The 21,016-nt window shown below is 38.6% G+C and overlaps 1 protein-coding gene across 2 annotated transcripts; it reads right to left on the reverse strand.

The window, feature by feature from the left end:
- Positions 1–983: 983 nt before the first annotated feature.
- LOC114650094 (DNA dC->dU-editing enzyme APOBEC-3C-like) lies at positions 984–20,300 on the reverse strand. 2 transcript variants are annotated; one of them, XM_028799541.2, is made up of 4 exons: positions 19,612–20,300; positions 12,111–12,939; positions 5,656–5,692; positions 984–1,937 (listed from the first exon to the last, which is right to left on the reverse strand). In XM_028799541.2, exons 2-4 carry the CDS (start codon positions 12,657–12,659, stop codon positions 1,738–1,740), a joined length of 786 nt encoding a protein of 261 aa, XP_028655374.1. In that variant the 5' UTR covers positions 12,660–12,939; positions 19,612–20,300; the 3' UTR covers positions 984–1,737. The 2 variants fall into 2 exon arrangements, with proteins under 2 accessions (XP_028655374.1, XP_051782754.1); XM_051926794.1 differs by lacking the exon at positions 984–1,937 and adding an exon at positions 3,004–3,188.
- Between the last annotated feature and the right edge of the window lie 716 nt (positions 20,301–21,016).

Here is a 21,016-nt window from a genome sequence, read left to right on the forward strand (position 1 = left end):
GAAACCTGGCTACTGATAAAACTAGATAAATAAGCAACCTGAAACTAAAATAAAACTTGGTACACAGTATATAATTCATAATAAAAATTCCCGTGCATGTACAAGGGATGATTTAAGAGTTTTGGGTCTGAACCTAAAAGTGGTATTCTACAGTGCTGAATTTGTAAGATTAGTTTCTGGGTGCTAAAACATGTGAATCAGAAATGTGTAGCATATTTGTTTTTAGGCCTTGTTTCATGCTTCAGGACAATGTCAACATGGCTGCTGAAAAATTAAGTATTACGCTATCACTGAATTCTTAACACCAGAGCACAATACGCTTTTGGAGCTTCATTCTTGTCTTGTCAATATGAACCATAACCATTCTCTTTCAAATGCCACAGGGTTCTGACACCAAATAAATACACTAAAGATCACATGCTACAGTCTTGTAACTTATATATTTTAACTCACTGAAAGTAATCTTAGGCCATTTACAAACGCTTAGCATTTTATTATCACTCAGTGTATATACTGTTGCTTTTAACATTTTCTAAAAATTCTATCTGATTCTGAAATGTCAAGTGAACTATACTGCCTCCTGGTGTCTTGTCATGGGAACAAATCCAAAGAATAAAAGATGTTTGCCTTTCCTCAGCCTATCCCCTCTTGCCTATTTCAAAATCCTTTCCCTTCCTTTTTCCAATCGCATTCTTCTTTTCTCCATGTAGCTCTTTTGGTACTAATGCACCTGTGCTTATCCCACATCACTCCACACATATTTCCATGTTTCTTATACATAAGAACTCAAATATATACAGAATATAATGTATTATTCATTAGAATACATACTACTACTCATTTTGACCTTTTATGTTTTCTATAGGGTAAGCAGCATTCTTTGATTTCTTTTCATTTGTTTAATTAGAGTACATTAAACAATTTTATTATATACAATTCTTAGAGCTAGAGCTTGTCCAAAATACATATAAGGAGATTTATTTAAATTAGTCTAATTTTAAAGCTTACATAAGCAGTAAAATACATCTTAATATTTGAAAATGTATCCTCTGTTTAACATTAAAGATGTGAGAAAAATTGTATTTCAGGAATATATTTAACTAAAAGAAAATGTATTCAAAGAATGACATTTCAAGTTCATGGTGAGTTTATTGTCAAGTGAACAGAATACAGTGAAAATCTTATCAGCGATGCATTGCATTTACATCTATTTTTCTATTTTTATTTTGCTGATAGTACCATCCTCATAATTGTCTGGTTATATGTTCTGTTTTTGAGTATGTAGGGTATGACTAGTGGAAGTTCTCTGAAACTAAACAGAAGTTTTACATCATATCTCCTCACCAAATGCAAATCTGTTAAATGTGTTGCATAAAAAAGCAGGGGAGAGATGTACCAGCGCTGAATTAAAACAAATTTGACTAAAGTAAAACAAGCTGCCATACACATATGATTTGGCACTTTGGTAGATCTGTATCCCTTCCGATTCAATAAAATATTAAATGTTTTATGATAGACTAGAACAGATTATGTACAAGACTTTGCTAATGCTTTTTTTTTCTTGTGTGGACATGACAGAGAATAATATGACTGATTTCTTTATATTAAAAATACCATGTTCGTTGATATAGTTTGACCGAATCATTAATTGTAAATGATGCCACACAGTCTAATTCCTGAACTTCTCTGCATACAGTACATGGAAAAAGACAGCAGCAGAAATCTTATCTGTAATGTTCAGTCATCAAAAAACAATCTTCGCTTAACATCATTTGCTTTTTCACCACACTCATAGTTCAGTTTTCGTTTCTTTTGCATTTCACTTCCAGAAGGCTCTTCTCTTTCATTTTTTGAAGGGGTGCACTGGTCTTCCCAAAGAAGTTGATCCAAGACGCCATTTTGTCTTTTATGTGACATGATCTCGCAATGAGTTGACTCTAATGATAAAAGCATATTTAGAAGAATATTTTTTTACTTTTTATACAAAGGCGTAGAAATAAAACTGTAGAACTATGTTTGAGAAACACAAATAGATTTTAAAAACATAAGAATGTAGCTGTTATCTCTGCCATTGTACAGGAACCCTAGTACCTCACAGTCAACATATTAAAGTATAGTCAACCAAATCAAACAACATAATACAGGGTGACTCAAAAAGTACAGAACACTCTGAAAAACTCTGTTACCATTCAGTAACTACGTATATATCATGCAAACATGTAGTGTGCAAACATACGGACAGTGATATACTGAAAGGGTTTTGGGATGAAGTAGACAACGGGATTAATGTGTGCAGCGTGAAATGCATTTTGAACATTTTTATGGTTAAAAAAAATTGAGAGTTCCTTCACAGTGTGTTCATACAATACTTAGTTACTGAGTAATATATTTTAAATGTTCAAATCATTTTGAAGCACACTGTAAAAATAGCTATACCCACTTATTCCAGTTTAGGAAAGTGGGGGGGCAGGAGCCTATCTGAGCAGAACTGGGATCAAAGCAGTAAACAGCCCTGGAAAGGGTGTCGGTCGGTCTTCAGTTCACCTAACATGCATGTCTTTGGTTTGGGAAATGGGATAAAATCAGAGCACATTTAAAATAAAGGGTGTCACCATGCTGCACAAGCAATTAACAATGGTAAAGTATGAATTAGGTAGGGTATGTAATTCAAAGCAGTAGGTTATACAAGGATGGATTTATTTAAGTTTTCCATAAGAACTTCAATGTTTCCTGGGCTTAATATGTAACCTTACTGATATATTGTATTTGCAAAGGCAAGATGATTGGCAAATTGAAAATATTTTAAATTAATTTAATTTTGCATGATGTGAAAATTCATGGTCAACTTTAAAAAAAAAAAAAGATTTATTCATTTTTTATATATATATATATATATGTGTATAATATATATATATATATATATATATATATATATATATATATATATATATATATATATATATATATATATATATGTTATATACACACACATGAGCGCGCGCTTGCACACACACACACACACACGACCGAGTGAGCACACACACATACACACACACACACGCGCGCGCGCGCGCACACACAGTCACAATGCTAATGCTGTGGTAAACAGTATACGCTCGTATGGATGTTGACTATATGAATGAGGCACGCCGACTCAGATGGAGAATAGGAGACGATTGCCCACAATCCTGCAGGGAGAGAGAGAGAAGAACCATCAGCTCAGTTGTGATCACATGACGCTCAGCAGACAAAGCGTATACATACTACTCGTACTGCAAGACCTCGCTTGTTTATCAAGTCAAAATTTATTAAAAATTATTACTCGTCTTGCAAAACACTCGTAAACCAAGTTACTTGCAAACCCAGGTTCCACTGTATATATATATATATATATATATATATATATATATATATATATATATATATATATATATATATATATTCATGACATTCGTAGTCTGAATCAGAATCTGATTGTATGGGTGGTTACCTACCAGGTAACGCTTGTGGTTGGTCTGCAAGTCTGCAAACATCCGCCACGGTGCCCTCTTCAGTTGCAAGAAGCAGATCATAGAATGCTGCATAGTTTACTGTCAAATAATGCAAAGAGTACGCGACATATGTTTCGCCCTACTGTATACGGGGGCAAAAGTAGGCTTACAGATGTAAGTTGGTGAAACACAGAGTTTATACTTGTATTATTATCCATCCATCCATTATCCAACGCGCTGAATCTGAACACAGGGGTCTGCTGGAGCCAATCCCCGCCAACACAGGGCACAAGGCAGGAACCAATCCCGGAAGGGTGCCAACCCACCACAGAACACACACAAACACATCCACAGACCAAGCACACACTAAGGCCAATTTAGAATTGTCGATCCATCTAAACTGCATGTCTTTGGACTGTGGGAGGAAACTGGAGCGGCCGGAGGAAACCCACGCAGACACGGGGAGAACATGCAAACTCCACGCAGGGAGGACCTGGGAAGCGAACCCAGGTCTCCTAACTGCGAGGCATCAGCGCTACCACTGCGCCACCGTGCCGCCCTACTTGTATTATTATTTCTCTATTAATTATTGTATTATTTATATTTGTATTATTTGTCTTCTTATTTATCTTTTTATATTATTATTATTGCTATTATTGTTTATTCTTACTTATGATTAACAAAAATGTATAAATTATAAAGGCTGGCAATTTGAGCATTTACAAGACTATATGTAAATACACTGTGTCATTGTGACAGCCTTTTGAGTTAATAAAGTTATTGTAATAATCATAGTCTGCATGTCTTTTTCCAGACAAACAACTGTAAACCTACTTTTGTCCACCCCTGTATATTTAATTAGATGTTAATATATTAATTGTTCAATTTTTATTACTAGACTGCATTAAATGAGTGAGAGAAGTTAAAAAAATAATAATCAGAATTATATTTCATAGGAAATGATCTTGCAAAAATGTAAAAATGTCCAATTACAAAACAGTCCAATTACTTTTGAGCCCCTGAAATGAAGGGATTGTGTTAAAAAAATGCTTTAGTTGCCTCACATTTTTATGCAATCATTTTGTTCACCCCACTGAATTACAGCTGAAAGTCTGCACTTCAACTTCATCTGAATTGTTTCATTTAAAATTCATTGTGGTAATGTACAGAACCAAAATTAGAAAAAAGTTGTCTCTGTCCAAATATTTATGGACCTAACTGTATAACTGAGCCTGTTTAAGGAGAATTGTTTAAGGATGAGGTTGCAAGTATGGTTGGTGTGCTAGCACATGTCCATTGACTTTGGGGCTAAGGCACAAAGTCTTGATTAGTCTCGTGCCTCAGGACAGCCAATGGGAGGTTTGGAACCATGCAGCTTTAATTCAGATTGTGAAATGAATCATTTTATTAGAATTTGGGGCTGAAGAATTTAAATTATTGCTCATTAAAGACACCTCAGAATGCAGATATGTAAAATGAAACGGAAAACAGACATAACAGCAAGGGGTCTCGTCGCCATCAAAGGAGGGAGGTCTGGTTTTTGATTGTGTGTACATGATTGTGTATTTTTTTGGAAAGGGCTGACTAAGAGGGGTGTTGGTTTTAAGTGAACCTTGGGGTATCTAAAAGGAAACAGTTCACTGAGTAAAAGTCACAGGTGATGCTATATTTTTCTATTCATGATTGTGGAAATGATGATTTAATAGTAATGGTGGATTTACACTGATGAGAGTTATATTTTTGGTTGTTGTAGGTTATTTTGCTTAGCAATTAATGATATATGATATTTTCTTATATTCAGAAATAATCTTGTTTGTATAGGGCACCAAAGTTTTTTTTTTTAGAAAAATGGTTATCTAAAAGGTATATTTTTTCTGAATTTTTAAAGTGCATGAATTTCAGACTTAGTAAAGGTAGTAAACAAAGGTGGTGATAACTAATGTTATTATATGCCAGGGAGTATTAGGCCCCGTGTCGGGAAATTCTAGTCCCTATGCTACTTTTAACCATTTTCATTGTCAAAGGCAGGGTTTGTTTTTATCTTCTTTTTATCAGTTATTTAATTATTATCCTTGTGATTAAAAACAAAAGCTAGCTAAGAAAGGTACCGATCAAAAGTGTAATATACATAATATCATCTAAAAAGGGAAACATTTTGACGTACCTGGACAAACTTTTTCAAGATTTTTAGTATCCTCATCCTAAAAACACAAAAAAGAAAAACTTTATACTACATTAGTGAATAAATCACATACATATTCATCCCATACAAATGCTGTTTTCAGTTTTGCCATGAAGGATCCTGCACAGAAAATACCCAATCATCCAATGTCCCATCCTCCATCTAAAGTGCCTAGAATATAGATGTACTAAGAAGTTATACATATTTTTCTAGGATGTTCACTTATTTCCCTAACAGAAGTTGTAAAAACAATCATAGTAAGCTAATTGCCATCTTCTATTATAAACTACAAAAGTAAATGTTTAACTATGAGGCAGACTTGAGGGTTGTATTAGAAATGGTTAACTCATTGGTAAGGTTTATGTACCAATATTAAAATTGCTTAGAGCAAATCTACTGGCCTCAGTAGAACATATTGTATGTATACCAATTCTTTAGTGTCCCTCAGCTGTAATGATTCAGTAAAATCCTTTCTCACTTCGATTATTTTTTTCTGGGCTTTATTTGTGGCTTATTCTTTTTTTGGTTTATCAAGGAACATTTTGGGTTGATTATTTCTGTTATAGTTTTGTTTTATTCAATGTCTTATTTTAGAAATACCACAATACCATTGTATTTTTTTATTTCTGACTCCAGTTTGTGCAATCATTACCTGGATGCAGTCTGGTCATTTAGAATATGTGTTTGGAGCTCATGCGGCAAGACATCACACATGCAATGCTTTATAATTTGGTGCATGGACATGTCTATATCCAGGATAATAGATAAGCATTCTAAAAGAAATAACTTGTATGTGTTTTAATTTGCTAAATGGTTGCAGAAAATGGCTATCCACGTTTCATTTCAGCTTTGGTTAATGTTCTACAATTGAAGCTCAGTTTGGCTTGAAGCTCAGTTTTTTGATCCCTGCACCTATATTGACTAAGATCCAGTCTTATCCATTTTCAGATCCTTTTCATTTCTGTCATTTCTTCACTTTGGCTTGGCACAACATTCATATGTTTTGAAGTTCAATTTGAAATCCTCCATCGCACATGCAGTAACCTCTGACTGTGTGCCACCAGAACAGATAAGGTCTCCCTGTAAATGAGATGGAACAGCTCCAGATACAGTGGTAATGGAAATGGAAAACATCAAATAGTGTTTTTCACATTTCTTGCTCTTTTGCAAAATGAGAAATTGCATTTAATAACGATACCAAGATAGGTAGGTGGATTGAATTTTATTTTTTTCACATGGTTTTCTTAGTGGCTGGTTCATCACTTTATAATTATTGCTTATTTAGTAGCCACTCTAATCCAAGGCAATTTAAAACCATAGAAAAGTGGCAGTACTTTTATTCAGCAGATCTAATTATTTCTATGATATAAGGTTAAAATAATAAATGTATAAATCATTTACAATTTTCATGAAAAAAAACAGCTTTACCCACTGCACATTAAGCACATTTGTTTTACTAAGTAAATAATGTAATAATTATGCAAGTCTTGTATATTGAAAGTATTCCACCTTAAAAGCGGAACACCACCTAGATCCACAGGGAGTGCACAAAAGTGTAAAAGAAAGCTGCAAATAAAGAAAGCTGCCACCACACTGGTCCTTCCCACTCAAATGTTAACTCTTATCTGTGTGGTGGGATGGCTTGTCTACCTTTCTCTTTTAGTGCCTCCACTCTGCTTTCCCAACTCCTATGTTGTTCTTATGAGCCTGGTATCTTCCTCTTGCCACTGGTTTTCACTCTCCCTTTAATATTGTTCTAAAGATTCTCTGTGGCTCCGACATGAGGTTGTAATGAAGGAAAACCCCTGTGAACATACACTTTCTGTTGCCTGGTCTATAGTGGGCTAGGAGAATATTTTCAAATTTTCCTGAGGGCAGCACACTTTCTTGTTGGTACCCCTGGAGATTTCACTTAAAGGACAACATCAATGACAGGGACTAAAAGCATTGGCCTAATCCGAAGATTTTCTACAGAAATGTTCTCTGCCCTGTGTCATCTTGGTAAGAGAATGATGAGCTTGTCCTAATACTGTACATGACCGAGCAAAAGAAACAACAAAAATACAACATCTCTTTATCGTATAAAAAAGCTTATCTGCTAATAGGGATAAAACACATGAGCAAGGTGCCAGAGAGGGCATAATAAAAGGTCAATTTCTATTATGTTTCTTTCAAAAAGACTTTATCAGTAGACATTTCACGTGGTACATTTCTAACAGAATCATAGGACTTGCTAGTCTAAATGCTCCCTTTGTAAAAGGCTACTGAAAACATGTGACAGACAGGAAAGATATTCATGAATATGATATCAGTTTGTTGTCCTATAAAAAATCTACGCAATGCTTTACCATTGTGGGACGCGGCTGGGAGTGGTACCCAGCTGGGACGCACCAAGAGGACTGGAGGAGGGCTCACGTGTCCTCCGGACCAAGAGGGGGCATCCGCCCTGGTTGTGTTGGGGACCACAGGTACAGGGCTGTGAAGCCCAACCCTGTAGGGGCCCGTGGTGCCCCAATGCCTGGAAAGCCCTGGACCTCAGCACCTCCGCCACACTGGGGCGTGTCGGTGGAAGATTGCCGGGAACCACCTGGAGTACATCCGGGTGATTATAAAAGGGGCCACCTCCCTTCATTCAGGGCTGGAGTCAAGTGGAAGAGGACGAGGTCTGGGAGAGGAAAGAGGCGGTCTGAAGAGGCAAGGCATTGTGGACAGAGGCCTGGACTGTTGGGGTGATTGGTGTTGCGGCACTGGGTTTGTGCACTACTTTATTGTAAATAAACGTGTGTGTTGGACTTTAAAAGATGTCTGTCTGTCTGTGTGTGGGCTATTTCCCACACCATATAAATAGAGCTTTCACTAACAAGGAGGTCAGTTAAGTGATCATGGGTAAGTTCTTCTTCTTCTTCTTCATTCAGGTGATCCTGTTAGGGGTTGCCACAGCGGATCATCAGTCTCCATATCTTTCTGTCCTCTGCATCTTGTTCTGTTACACCCATCACCTGCATGTCCTCTCTCACCAGATCCATAAACCTTCTCTTAGGCCTTCCTTTTCCCTGGCAGCTCTATCCTTAGCATCCTTCTCCCAATATACCCAGCATCTCTCCTCTGCACATGTCCAAACCAACTCAATCTTGCGTCTCTGACTTTATCTCTCAACCGTCCAACTTGAGCTGGCCCTCTAATGTCAGTCAGTCATTATCCAAACCACTATATCCTAACTCAGGGTCACGGGGGTCTGCTGGAGCCAATCCCAGCCAACACAGGGTGCAAGGCAGGAACAAATCCCAGGCAGGATTCCCTCTAATGTACTCATTTCTAATCTTATGCAATAAAAACACCAGTGCAGCTTTGATAGACAGAGATAGTAGCTGGCTTCATGGGAGAATGATGCAAACCGAATACAATGCCATTTTAAATCAACATATTTTAAAAGGTTGACTCTAAAAGCAACGTAAGATATGATACAGAGAAGGTGCTATCATCAAGTGGTGCCAACATTGGAAAATGATTGCAAGAAACTTTCATAAACTTGGTTGAAGGAATGAGAATGAGATTATCTGACATTTTCTAGAGGGTAGTTGCAATTATCTTTGATTTTCATTTTATATAAGTTAACAAAGGCTTCTCTTAATTAGTGATTTGATGTTATTTTTGGTTAACAGTTTGCTGTGAAACCATAAGGTAAAAATTGCCTCAGTTCAATCACAAAATAAATTATTATAATGGACTGTGTAAGTAATCATACCACTCGATACAGTACATTACCAAATAAATACTGAACATGGGTGTTTATACATAGACATCTTGAGGAACGATGCTCATGATCACTTGTTTAAGGTAATCCAGGCTCCTTTCTCTATAGATCTACTTCATACATTCCTCCTTTTAAAGAGGCAAATAAGGTCTGCCCTCGCACAACCCTGAACATGATGAAGTGTAAATGATAAAGGATGCAGTTATGGATGTGAAATGTTTGCCAGGTTTACTACAACATTTGGTATAAACAATGGTAGCATGGATCGTGGACTATCTTAAAGACAGACCTCAGTATGTGTGTCTCGGGAACTGCAGGTCTGACATTGTGGTCAGCAACGCAGGAGCGCCGCAGGGGACTGTACTTTCTCTGGTCCTGTTCAGCCTATATACATCGGACTTCCAATACAACTCGGAGTTCTGCCACATGCAAAAGTTCGCTGACGACACTGCTATAGTGGGCTGCATCAGGAGTGGGCAGAAGGAGGAGTACACGAACCTAATCAAGGACTTTGTTAAATGGTGCGACTCAAACCACCTACAACTGAACACCAGCAAAACCAAAGAGCTGGTGGTGGATTTTAGGAGGCCCAGGCCCCTCACGGACCCTGTGATCATCAGAGGTGACTGTATGCAGCTGGATGATAAATTGGACTGGACTGCCAATACTGATGCTCTGTGCAAGAGAGGACAGAGCCGACTATACTTCCTTAGAAGGCTGGCGTCCTTCAACATCTGCAATAAGATGCTGCAGATGTTCTATCAGACGGTTGTGGCGAGCACCCTCTTCTACGCGGTGGTATGCTGGGGAGGCAGCATAAAGAAGAGGGACGCCTCACACCTGGACAAACTGGTGAGGGAGGCAGGCTCTATTGTAGGCATGGAGCTGGACAGTTTGACATCTGTGGCAGAGCGACGGGCACTGAGCAGGTTCCTGTCAATCATGGAGAATCCACTGCATCCACTGAAGAGTATCATCTCCAGACTTAGGAGCAACTTCAGCGACAGACTGCTGTCACTGTCCTGCTCCACTGACAGACTGAGGAGATCGTTCCTCCCCCACACTATGCGACTCTTCAATTCCACCCGGGGGGTAAACGTTAACATTATACGAAGTTATTGTCTGTCTGTATACCTGCATTGTTATCACTCTTTAATTTAATATTGTCTTTATCAGTATGCTGCTGCTGGAGTATGTGAATTTCCCCTTGGGATTAATAAAGTATCTATCTATCTATCTATCTATCTATCTATCTATCTATCTATCTATCTATCTATCTATCTATCTATCTATCTATCTATCTATCTATCTATCTATCTATCTATCTATCTATCTATCTATTTATACACATTTTCACATCTGGCTCTCTTTAACTTCCTTCCACCATTTTTATGCATTAGTATTTCTAATGTTGTATGACTAATTTTCTTGGGAACCTGTTTCTTTGGAAATAAAGAAGTTGGAGTAGTTCATCATAAGCTATGTCCTGACAGTTTTTCGTCTGTCTTCCTTGGGAATGAATTTTGCATTTCATATGTACTTTAAGTAATTATCTTTTTGGGGTCCTGCTCGTGTGGGAGGCAAATGCTAGCTGCCATGCTAAGTGATGGAAGAATAAGCTAAAAAAATAAGAGGAATTCAGTTAACATGTGCTGACTGCTACAGCAGAGAAGGTAACTTATGGAAATAGAACAGGCCACTTGTTATACTTGACTGCAGTCAGTATGTCCTGCCTATCCCATCCACTTTGTTAAGGTTTCACCTCAATCCAGATTGGACTGCTCCTGCACTCAACCAACCTCACCCCTACCTGAACACTAAATGTTTTACCTGCTCTCACCGAGTTTAGAACTTGATCTTAGAAGGCTGGATGGGAGTCATTTTTTTTAATGCTCCCATTGTCCCCTTTCTACCGGTTTCATTCCAAGTCATACTGCTCTCATAGTGACTGACCACAGTCCAGCCAACTCACAGTTACACACTGAATTTTCCCCTCACTCTTCCACAACTGAGAATGTTCTCCCTAGCCTTCCACCTGAGATTAGAAGATGTCATTGGATTGATTGTATTTTTTATACTGCTTCCACCCACTTTCTAAATGTTTTATCATGCTCTTCAAAACAAATTATACACTCCTAAAACTCATATTGCAAAATTTAAACACTTATGTCACCTCTGGCAGGAACCACAATGCACCATTTGAGTGTCTATTCTGTACAGTACAGAGATATATCCTTTTATTCTCATCCCATATACATTACTTAGACCTTTCTTAGTACACTACATCTCTCTAAAGTAGTAGTACCCAAAGTGGTACTAAACAGCAGACCACCTGAGTATGACAGTTACCTGTTAGCATAACTGCTAGTTTCTCAAATTTATTTTATGAAAGGCACTTATGGGAAAAATACTCAAATTCAAATCCAACATTAACTGGACTTGCATGTCAAAGTCCCAGATTTCAGCTAGCCCCAGATGTTTGCCTTGATGACTGTCAGCTTTCAGACCACTTGAGTCACACGTGGGGACTACTGATGGTCCATGTACCACACATTGAGAACCTCCAATTTAGAGCAAGTAACATCCAATTTGTAATTACACAATGTAATTATTCCAACAAAAATATGTAATACATTTACAAAAAGAAATAAGTATGAGAGTAACATATTTCCAAAACCAATACCTGATTCAGGATGTAACACAATGCTGCAGAATACTTCTTTGTTTCATTCTCCAGGTCACACCAAGGTATAAACAGCTTTTGCTGATTGACAAAAAGATAGAAACATTCACTGAAATCATCCCTGTCCATCATGCGGAGAGAAACTCCTGAAAGCCTGAGTCGCTTCAGCCCTTCCTGGTTAAGGGAATTTTGTGGAAAATACAGTTTAGAAATCCTGACATCCAGGTGAATCCTGTTATGTAATCTCATAAAATCGATCAGACTGTCACAGCACTTGGAGCAAGGGCTGAAAGAAATATATATTGCCAATGTGTACTGCTTTATTGCTTCAGCTGGATTTTCACTGAAGAAGCTCTCCACTGTCTGCAGCAAGATTCTTTCAGCATGGCTCTTCTTTGGACTGTTGTACATGTATCCCCAGAGGGACCAAATTTTCTTGCTTGACTGAGAGAGGCCAAAACAAAGCAGGGTCTTAAAGCTTCTGATTGTGTTGTTAAATTCAGTGTAAAAGTTATTTTCTGGAAGCCTTTTCTTTAAACATAATGCCATTTTCTCAAGCTGTTTGTTTTCTTTTTCTTCTAAAATGCAAACCAATATTGTAGAATTTAATTGTTTTTACCCTAGCACTGCTGCTGGGCAGTAAAACAAATACTTCGCATCACCTACTCCAAATATGACCTGCTTTTCCACGTGATTTTTAAATCTTGAATTTGTCCACGAAGCTGGCCATTTTTCATCCATTCCTACATTAATGACCCCTTCCTGGTCAATCAAAATATACAAATATATCCAGAATTTCTTTGTCATCATTGCTTCACATGTCCATTTCCTGCCAAAAATGAATAATATGAATTATGTTAAATATTTGTATCTAAGGCTTGATTTTTACTTTACTAATTTAAACTAAACTAACCTAAACTGGAGTCTGTTCACACAATGGAGCCCAGAAGTCAAATGCATTATTTTGGTTTCATATCAAAGTAAAAATATGCTTTATACTGAGGTGCATTAAGGTAACCATGGAATGAAAAATTGTATCAACATTAAAAACAAATGTTTTATTTATAACTTGGTAAAGGCTAGGTTTCAGGTGTAGAAATTCAAGAACTGTGCTCACTGCTTGTAGGTAGCTCATCAGACTCCAATTACCCAGCAGCATGGTTGTGCATTCATTAGTCCTGTTGCTTCACAGCTCAAGAACTTTGAGTTTATCGTCAATTTGAAGTTTTCAGATTGCACATTTGGTTCTTTCCAGGTATGTCAGCTTTTTTCCCACATCCCAAAAATTAATTTTAGCAACAATCTCATCATACCTCATATGCCTTTACTCTTCATTGTGTGTCTCACACTCGCACTTGATCTTTCATTGAATCAATAAAGACAAACTGACCAATTGCACCAAAGCCAATCTGACCAATCAGATTGCTCACTGTGAGTGGACACCCAGACCATAGGGTTTTATTATATAGTAGATGGGGTAGATATAAGGGATAAAGTAACAGAGTGGTTGAGAGCAGGAAATGGGACCTTCAAATTTTGATTCTGAAAATGTTGGGTGAATAGGGTTTGAGGAGGTAAATTAGCATGATATTCACACTGTTTTAATGGTGTGTTTGAAAATAATTATTTGGTAGGAGCTGGGCAAATCAAAGAGGAGAATACTGTATATCTTGATACCATCTGGGATATCAGTGTTAACATCTATCTGAATTTTTATGAGACAGATAGATATATAAATAGATTCTTTGATCTATCTATCTATCTATCTATCTATCTATCTATCTATCTATCTATCTATCTATCTATCTATCTATCTATCTATCTATCTATCTATCTATCTATCTATCTATCTATCTATCTATCTATCTATCTATCTATCTATCTATCTATCTATCTTAGTTAATTTACTGTTTCTTCAGTGCTCTTAGTCCTTAATGAGTTGCAAAGATAAAGTTTTTAACCATAATTATAAAGCTGTTTGTTCATCTGATTTTCTTTCTGCAGTGTTAAATGCCTTGCTGTAAGGAAACACTGATTTGCATGCTGGATCCTCCCCGTGTGGAGATTTCATGGTCTCTAAGTGTCCGTCGGTCTCCTCCTGATAATTTGGTTTCCTCCCACAACCCAATGACATGCAGGTTAGAAGGATGCTAAGTTGGACAGTGTGTGTGTGTGTGTGTTTGCCCTGTGATAGACTAGCACTCTGTCCAGGGATTGTTCATGTCTTGCACCCCGTGCTTGATAGGATTGGCTCCAGTTTCCCCATGAACCAATCAAGCACCAAGGGCATAGGGTATAGAAAATTGGATGGATAATTTTGTTTAAGAATTTAAATTATACTCCTTCATGAACATACACAAGATAGCATAAGGATCTGACCTGATCACATCAAAATGACTCAGCCTAGACCTACATGCTAACATTTTAGAATCTTGTCAAGTCATTTTCAGCTTTACATAACTACTGTCAACTTGCTAACCTCTGGAAATCATGGCTGTGTTTTCTTCAGTGTCATAATGCAAAAACTTATGGAGCATCAGAATTGAGAAAACTTTATCCTCTTAGTGTTAAAATATTTTCTGACTGGAAAAGCAACAGATTTCCCTGTAATGGGAAGCTTTTTCAGCAAGAAAACATACTTTTCTGTGAACATAAATCAAAATAATGTTGCATAAGATACAGCAACAGTCACGTCTCATATCCCATGTTGATAAAAGTCTTTATAAGTGCCTGTTTTTCTAATAAAATTCTTTCAGTTCTTCCCGGAGGGCTGTGTTTCCACCCTGCTGCAGGAGAGCAGCTCTGACAAAAACGTCTTTGAATTTTACTGAATCTTATAAGACAAGAGTGGAATCAACTCAACTTGAAAGATTTACTAAATGTTCTTTTAGGCTTTTAAGTTATTTTGGAAAACATTGACATTTTTCTCAGGAACCTAAAATAAAGAGTAGGCTGAAAAAAAAAATGAGTCTCCAGATTATTTGTACAACTCAGAGAAAAAAATGTGACAATTTCCTAAACTTTTTTCTGTGTTCTTCTCGGTACAAATGCTGTCATTTAGACATTTTTATTTAAGAATCCTACCACCAGTAAGAAAGGATTGCTGTGATGTTGATGATGCTTGTAAGCTGCCTTCAGTCCAGCCAGATTAGCATATTAGAGATCACAAGCACAAAACTGTTAAGAAAGGGCAAGTCATTATTCTAAAAGTAACCATTTCAAGTAGCTTAATATGCACAGACCTTTGTTCTTCTCTGCAAACTCATTTCCTTCCAAAGTCAAAACACACGTCATTAGCTCGATTAACAACTCTGAATTGCTAAAAGTGTTGATGTGTACACAGATACGTCATGTGATAGATTTGCATCCCACCTTGGTGTGGTCCTGCTTTTCTCATAATGCTGCAAATTTTGGCTTCGATTCTGTAGTGGGAAAAGCAGGATCGGAAAAAATGCCAGCAGCACTTCTGCTTGTTTATGAGAGGTATCCATTAATCTTTTGATTCCAAGAAGCTATTCAAATAAATTAATGCAGGTATATGAAGCAGGTGTTTTTAATACTGGTACATTCCTCATAATTATTATATTTTTTAATTCTAACTTAATCTATATATATAAAAGTTATACACTACTGACTCACTGATCACGAAATCTCCCAAACCATGAGGATTTGGGACTTAGGTGGCCCATAGGTGCTTGCTAAGAAACGGTTTCGCGGTCCAAGCATGTTCTGTCTGAATGTCTGTCCGCTTTTCACGAGAGAATTACTTAATGGATTTAGATCTGGTTGTTTTCTATAATTTGCTTGAACTTTCCGATTGATTTTGTGACTTCTCTCATCGCACTAAGTACCATAGTTCGCTTGCGGTACCAATGTATTTAAGCAAATCCAAGAGAGTGGCTGTAGGCCGAGAGCAGGGTGGAGGGCCTTCCTCATTCACTCGCCAGCCTCTGTTCGAGTAGGTCTATGTCTCGCCACATGTTGGAGTGCACCTTGCCTCCTCTTAGCTAGCGATACCTGTTTGTTCAATGGACATTATCATCTACAGATTGTTAAGGAATAACATTTGACATTTTTGAGAGAGAGATCAGAGCACCATGTGTAGAGGGTAGCTGCTGATTGCCAGAGATATCACGGTCATGTGCTTTTCTCCCCATGTGGGGAACGCTCTCATGTCAGAACTGAACACGATCAGATACAGTGCCAACATCTATTAATTTTTAAAGTTTGTCCTGTTTCATTACTATTTGGGCGCAGCCACAGGGTACATCTATCCATCCATTATCCACCGCTTATCCGAGGTCGGGTTGCGGGGGCAGCAGCCTAAGCAGGGAAGCCCAGACCTCCCTCTCCCCGGCCACCTCCTTCTGTTCCTCTGGGAGGACCCCGAGGCATTCCAAGGCCAGCCGGGAGATATAATCCCTCCAGTGTGTCCGGGGTCTGCCCTGTGGCCTTCTCCCAGTGGGGCATGCCTGGAACACCCCCCCCAGGGATGTGTCCAGGGGGCATCCTAACCAGTTGCCCGAACCACCTCAACTGACTCCTCTCAATGCGGAAGAGCAGCGACTCTACTCCGAGTCTCTCCCGGATAACTGAACTGCTCACCCCATCTATAAGGGAAAGTCTAGACACCCTGCGGAGAAAACTTATTTCGGCCGCTTTTATTCGTGATCTTGCTCTTTCAGTCACTACCCAAAGCTCGTGGCCAAAGGTGAGGGTAAGAACGTAGATCGACTGGTAAATCGACAGCCTCGCCTTTTGGCTCAACTCTCTTTTCACCATGATGGACCGTTGCAGAGCCCGCATTACTGCGGATGCCGCACCGACTCGTCTGTCAACCTCCCGCTCCATTCTTCCCTCACTCATGAACAAGACCCCGAGATACTTGAACTCCTCCACTTGAGGCAGTACTGTGTTCCCAACCCAGAGAAAGCATTCCACCCTTTTCCGGCTGAGAACCATGGCCTCGGATTTAGAGGTGCTGACTCTCATCCCCGTTGCTTTGCACTTGGTTGAGAACCGTTCCAGTGAGAGCTGGAGGTCACTGTCCGATGAAGCCAACAAAACCACGTCATCCGCATATAGCAGAGACGAGATTCTGAGGTCACCGAACAAGGCCCCTTCCGCTCTTTGGCTGCGCCTAGAAATTCTGTCCATATAACTTATGAACAGAATTGGTGACAAAGGGCAGCCCTGGCGGAGTCCAACCTCAACAGGAAACGAGTCCGACTTATTACCGGCAATGCAGACCAAGCTCCTGCTCCTCCTGTACAGGCACTGGATGGCTCATAACAACGAGCCTTGTACCCCGTACTCTTGGAGCACACCCCACGGGGTACAGTTAACTGTATATATAAAAGTCAATGTATGTGCGTGTGTGTTTATGTATGTACAGTATGTTCCAGCATCACTTCTGAACGGCTGGAGTGATTTTCATGAAACTTGGTACATGTTTCTCATTGGTCGAATAAAAACACTGTAGGGTGAAATCAACCCTAACCCACCCCCTTCTGGGTAGGGTGGGGAGTGATCTTGCGGTCTTGTATGCATGTTATCATCCAGTTGACACTCCAAGTGACCACCAGAGGGCGAACTGGAGGTGACTGCCAGAATTCTTTCTGTTTGAGCAGCACCGCGCCCCTGCTGCTTTTGAAATTAAATAGAGTTGGCCGGTTTAGAGCGTCAACTGGATGATATCATACATACAAGACCGCAAGAGAAGCACATTAGTGCGTCTTCATTGTTTGTTAATTTATTTCTATTTTTAAAGTTGTTTTTTTTTTAAATATTTTTCTCAAACAATTAAAAAAATCCACTATTTTCCTCCCAGGCAATGCTGGGTATTTCAGCTAGTATTACTATGTTTTGCAGCTTTGAGAAAAAAAAAATCATATTTGGAAACAGTGCTGTTGTTCTTTGTGCTCTTTTGCCCGCTACATCAGACCGGCCATTTGAATCATTTAGCATTTTGTTGTGGCACTGTCAGTCTGCATTGCTGAACTGAGAGTTTGACTGTTTATCTTGGGGGTTCTCTTGGGAAAGAAGACAGGAAGGGAGATTGGTGTTGAACACAGGTAGTTGTTGGTGCCCATCTATTAACTGTAATAATATCTTCTGGTTTCTCTATACGCATGGCGTGCAACACGAGTACAGTCATTTGAAAAGGGCGTATGAGCTACAGTATGACTTAAGTCAGGAGTCTTATACTCAATTCCTGGAAGGCTGCAGATTTTCTTCCCAGCCACATTCTTAATTCATATCCAATTACTGCTGCTAATAGAAAATACTTTGTTGCCTTGACTTTAACTGACTTGCAAGTTGCTTTTTAATACTCCAGTCCCTAAATGGCTTATTGTTTCTTTAATCAGATGCCAGGTTACAATTAGTACTGAGCTGCTCCAGATCAAAAAAACATTTGAACCAGTGATCTCAGAGTCAGCTCCTAAAAGGCCTCAGTGGCTTCAAGGTTTCGCTGCCACCAATGTCGTAATCAGAAGTCGATGCCTGCTGTTAATGACCCAGGATACGTTATTTAATCATATGACTTGGGAGTGCACTACCTGTGACAAATCAAACATTTCTAATACTGCTTATTTTCACTTTATGAGGGCATCATCTAAATGATTTTGGACCGGGAGCAGCTTAGTACTTAACGTTAACTGGCAGCTAGTTAAGAAAAAAAACAAGGGCTTTGAGATTTAAAAAACAGTCAGATAAAATCAAGGCCACAAAACTATGTTCAGCAGGCAGCAGCAACTGGCTACTAATTAACAAAATGGCTCTCCGGGAACTGAGTTTGAGAGCCACAGTTTAAATTCAATCAAGAAAGTATGAGGCACATTTTGAGAAGTCATACGAATGCCCCTGATTAAAGAATGTAAAGTGTTCAATTACAAAGGTGTTAAGCTAAAATAAAGGAAAACCATGCATATGCTAATTAATTGAGGTGTAAATTATAATAGACAGGACATTGTGTTTAGCAGACTGCACTCAGAAATCAGAGGAGTGTGCTATCGGCAACTCACCACTACTGTAAGCCATTTTTATAGCCTGTTTATAATTAATTTACTATGTTACGACAAAGACACAAAAATGCAAATGCGCTGGCTGCTTAGTACACAACGATGGCAGTCTCTCTATCTGAGTTTTGTATAATTCGTTTTTATACACACATTGGTTCTTTGATGTCCACTGTTTAATACAGCACAATGTCAGACGTATACAAGATATATTATAAATCCTGCTTTACAGATTAAGAGACTTGGGTCTAAGAGACTCAGTGTGCAATTCAGGTATAAGTGTGCCGAGCAGTCATGAGGCTGATCTGATGAGGACTTGATTCAAAATTCACTTTATGATTTAATACATCGACAGTGATCTATAGTGTATTATGACCCTTCTAATCATTACATTAAACCGCAGAGAACAGTCGGTGCAACTTTCTTAGTGCCATTCTATAAGATAAAACGCAGTTTCTCTGTGCATAAATCTACGAACTCACCCATTTCCATAACCACTTCTTCAATTATTTATTCAGCCCAGCGCACCGATGAATTCACGAACACGGCCACGGAAGAGAAGCAACTACATCGGTGGACGCGCCGCACTTTTTTACAGTTTGAAATCAGTTCAATGAGACACATTCCGTCATGTAAGCCATACATGCCATCTGGGCACACATGACAGCCAGCTGGGGTGATCTTGTGCAATCCGAACGAGCTACTGTACTGTAACAAGCAGGTCCTCCGTTCCTCTGGTCTGTGTTGGCCGCTGTTTTCCAGCATTCGGTCACTTCTTCTTCTTCTTCTTCTTCTTCTTCTTTCGGCTGCTCCCTATTAAAAAAAAAAGTTCACAAAAGGGAACGGACCAACGAACTTCATAAAATGCCAGCCCAGTGTCGTGTGTTTACTATCTTGTTCTGGATGTCATCTGAGCGTGACGTACAAATGGACCAGATAGTTCAGTCTTCGGCGATTGCCGCTGTATGGCTGTCAAGCCCTTCTACAGTGTTTTAGAAATCAAGCACGTCGCTGTAATGTCACATATGCCTTTACTGTTGCTTACTCTTTCTATTTTCGTTTTGTGGAAAGTGAAAGTAAGAATCGTGTCCAGTAGGCTTTTTCGACTCAAAACATTAAATGGCATTCTGACACGTGATATCTCAGCACAAAACAGCGCTGCCTTCTGGTGGCTCACCCTACAATCGGCCAGGAAACTGCAAAGGAGGCACGCACACTGATCTTCAGCAGCAATACCTTATGAGCAGTGACTTCAGTGTCTTTCTCATTATTTTGTGTGAAGGTCCTTTTTAAGAAAGCTAGCTAATTTCTATTGAAATTAAGGTCCTTTTTAAGAAAGCTAGCTAATTTCTATTGAAATTAAGTTATCTGTAATATACAATAGTTATCTCTAATTTATAGGAATTTAAATCTATAGAAAATAAATTATTTCTAATCTGAGGTTCCTGCACTGGCATGGCACATTTGCAACAATACATACAGACACAAAATGGATATAGAAAAGAATCACCAACCCTGAAAATATTCCCAAAAACACACAAAAAATATTATTTTCAACTTTATTTGCTCAATGGAACCTATACCATCTACGTCAATGATAAATAAGGAACTTTGGAAAAATAATGATAAATAAAAAACGAAGCTTGAATTGATGAAGGATCACCCCCATCCCGTGGTTGTGTCAGTACTTTGTGGAACCACCTTTTGTTTTCATTACAGCCATGAGTTTGTTGGGATGCTTCTGTATCAACTTTGCACATCTAGACTTTACAATATTTGCTCAGTTGTCTTTACAGATTTGTTCAAGCTCAGTCAAATTGGATGGTAACCGCAGGTGAATTGTAAACTTCAAATCATTCCACAGATTTTCAGTAGGGTTTAAGTCTG

The sequence above is a fragment of the Erpetoichthys calabaricus genome, chromosome 4, assembly GCF_900747795.2.
Source record: "Erpetoichthys calabaricus chromosome 4, fErpCal1.3, whole genome shotgun sequence".
Lineage (NCBI taxonomy): Eukaryota > Metazoa > Chordata > Cladistia > Polypteriformes > Polypteridae > Erpetoichthys > Erpetoichthys calabaricus.

Excerpts from the sequence above, each read along its gene's own strand:
- LOC114650094 (XM_028799541.2), bottom strand. The coding sequence starts at position 12,659 with ATGGCATTATGTTTAAAGAAAAGGCTTCCAGAAAATAACTTTTACACT. Across the intron at positions 5,693-12,110 it reads TGTGTTACATCCTGAATCAG|GATGAGGATACTAAAAATCT; the intron begins GTATTGGTTTTG and ends TTGTGTTTTTAG. Across the intron at positions 1,938-5,655 it reads TCTTGAAAAAGTTTGTCCAG|AGTCAACTCATTGCGAGATC; the intron begins GTACGTCAAAAT and ends TTTTATCATTAG.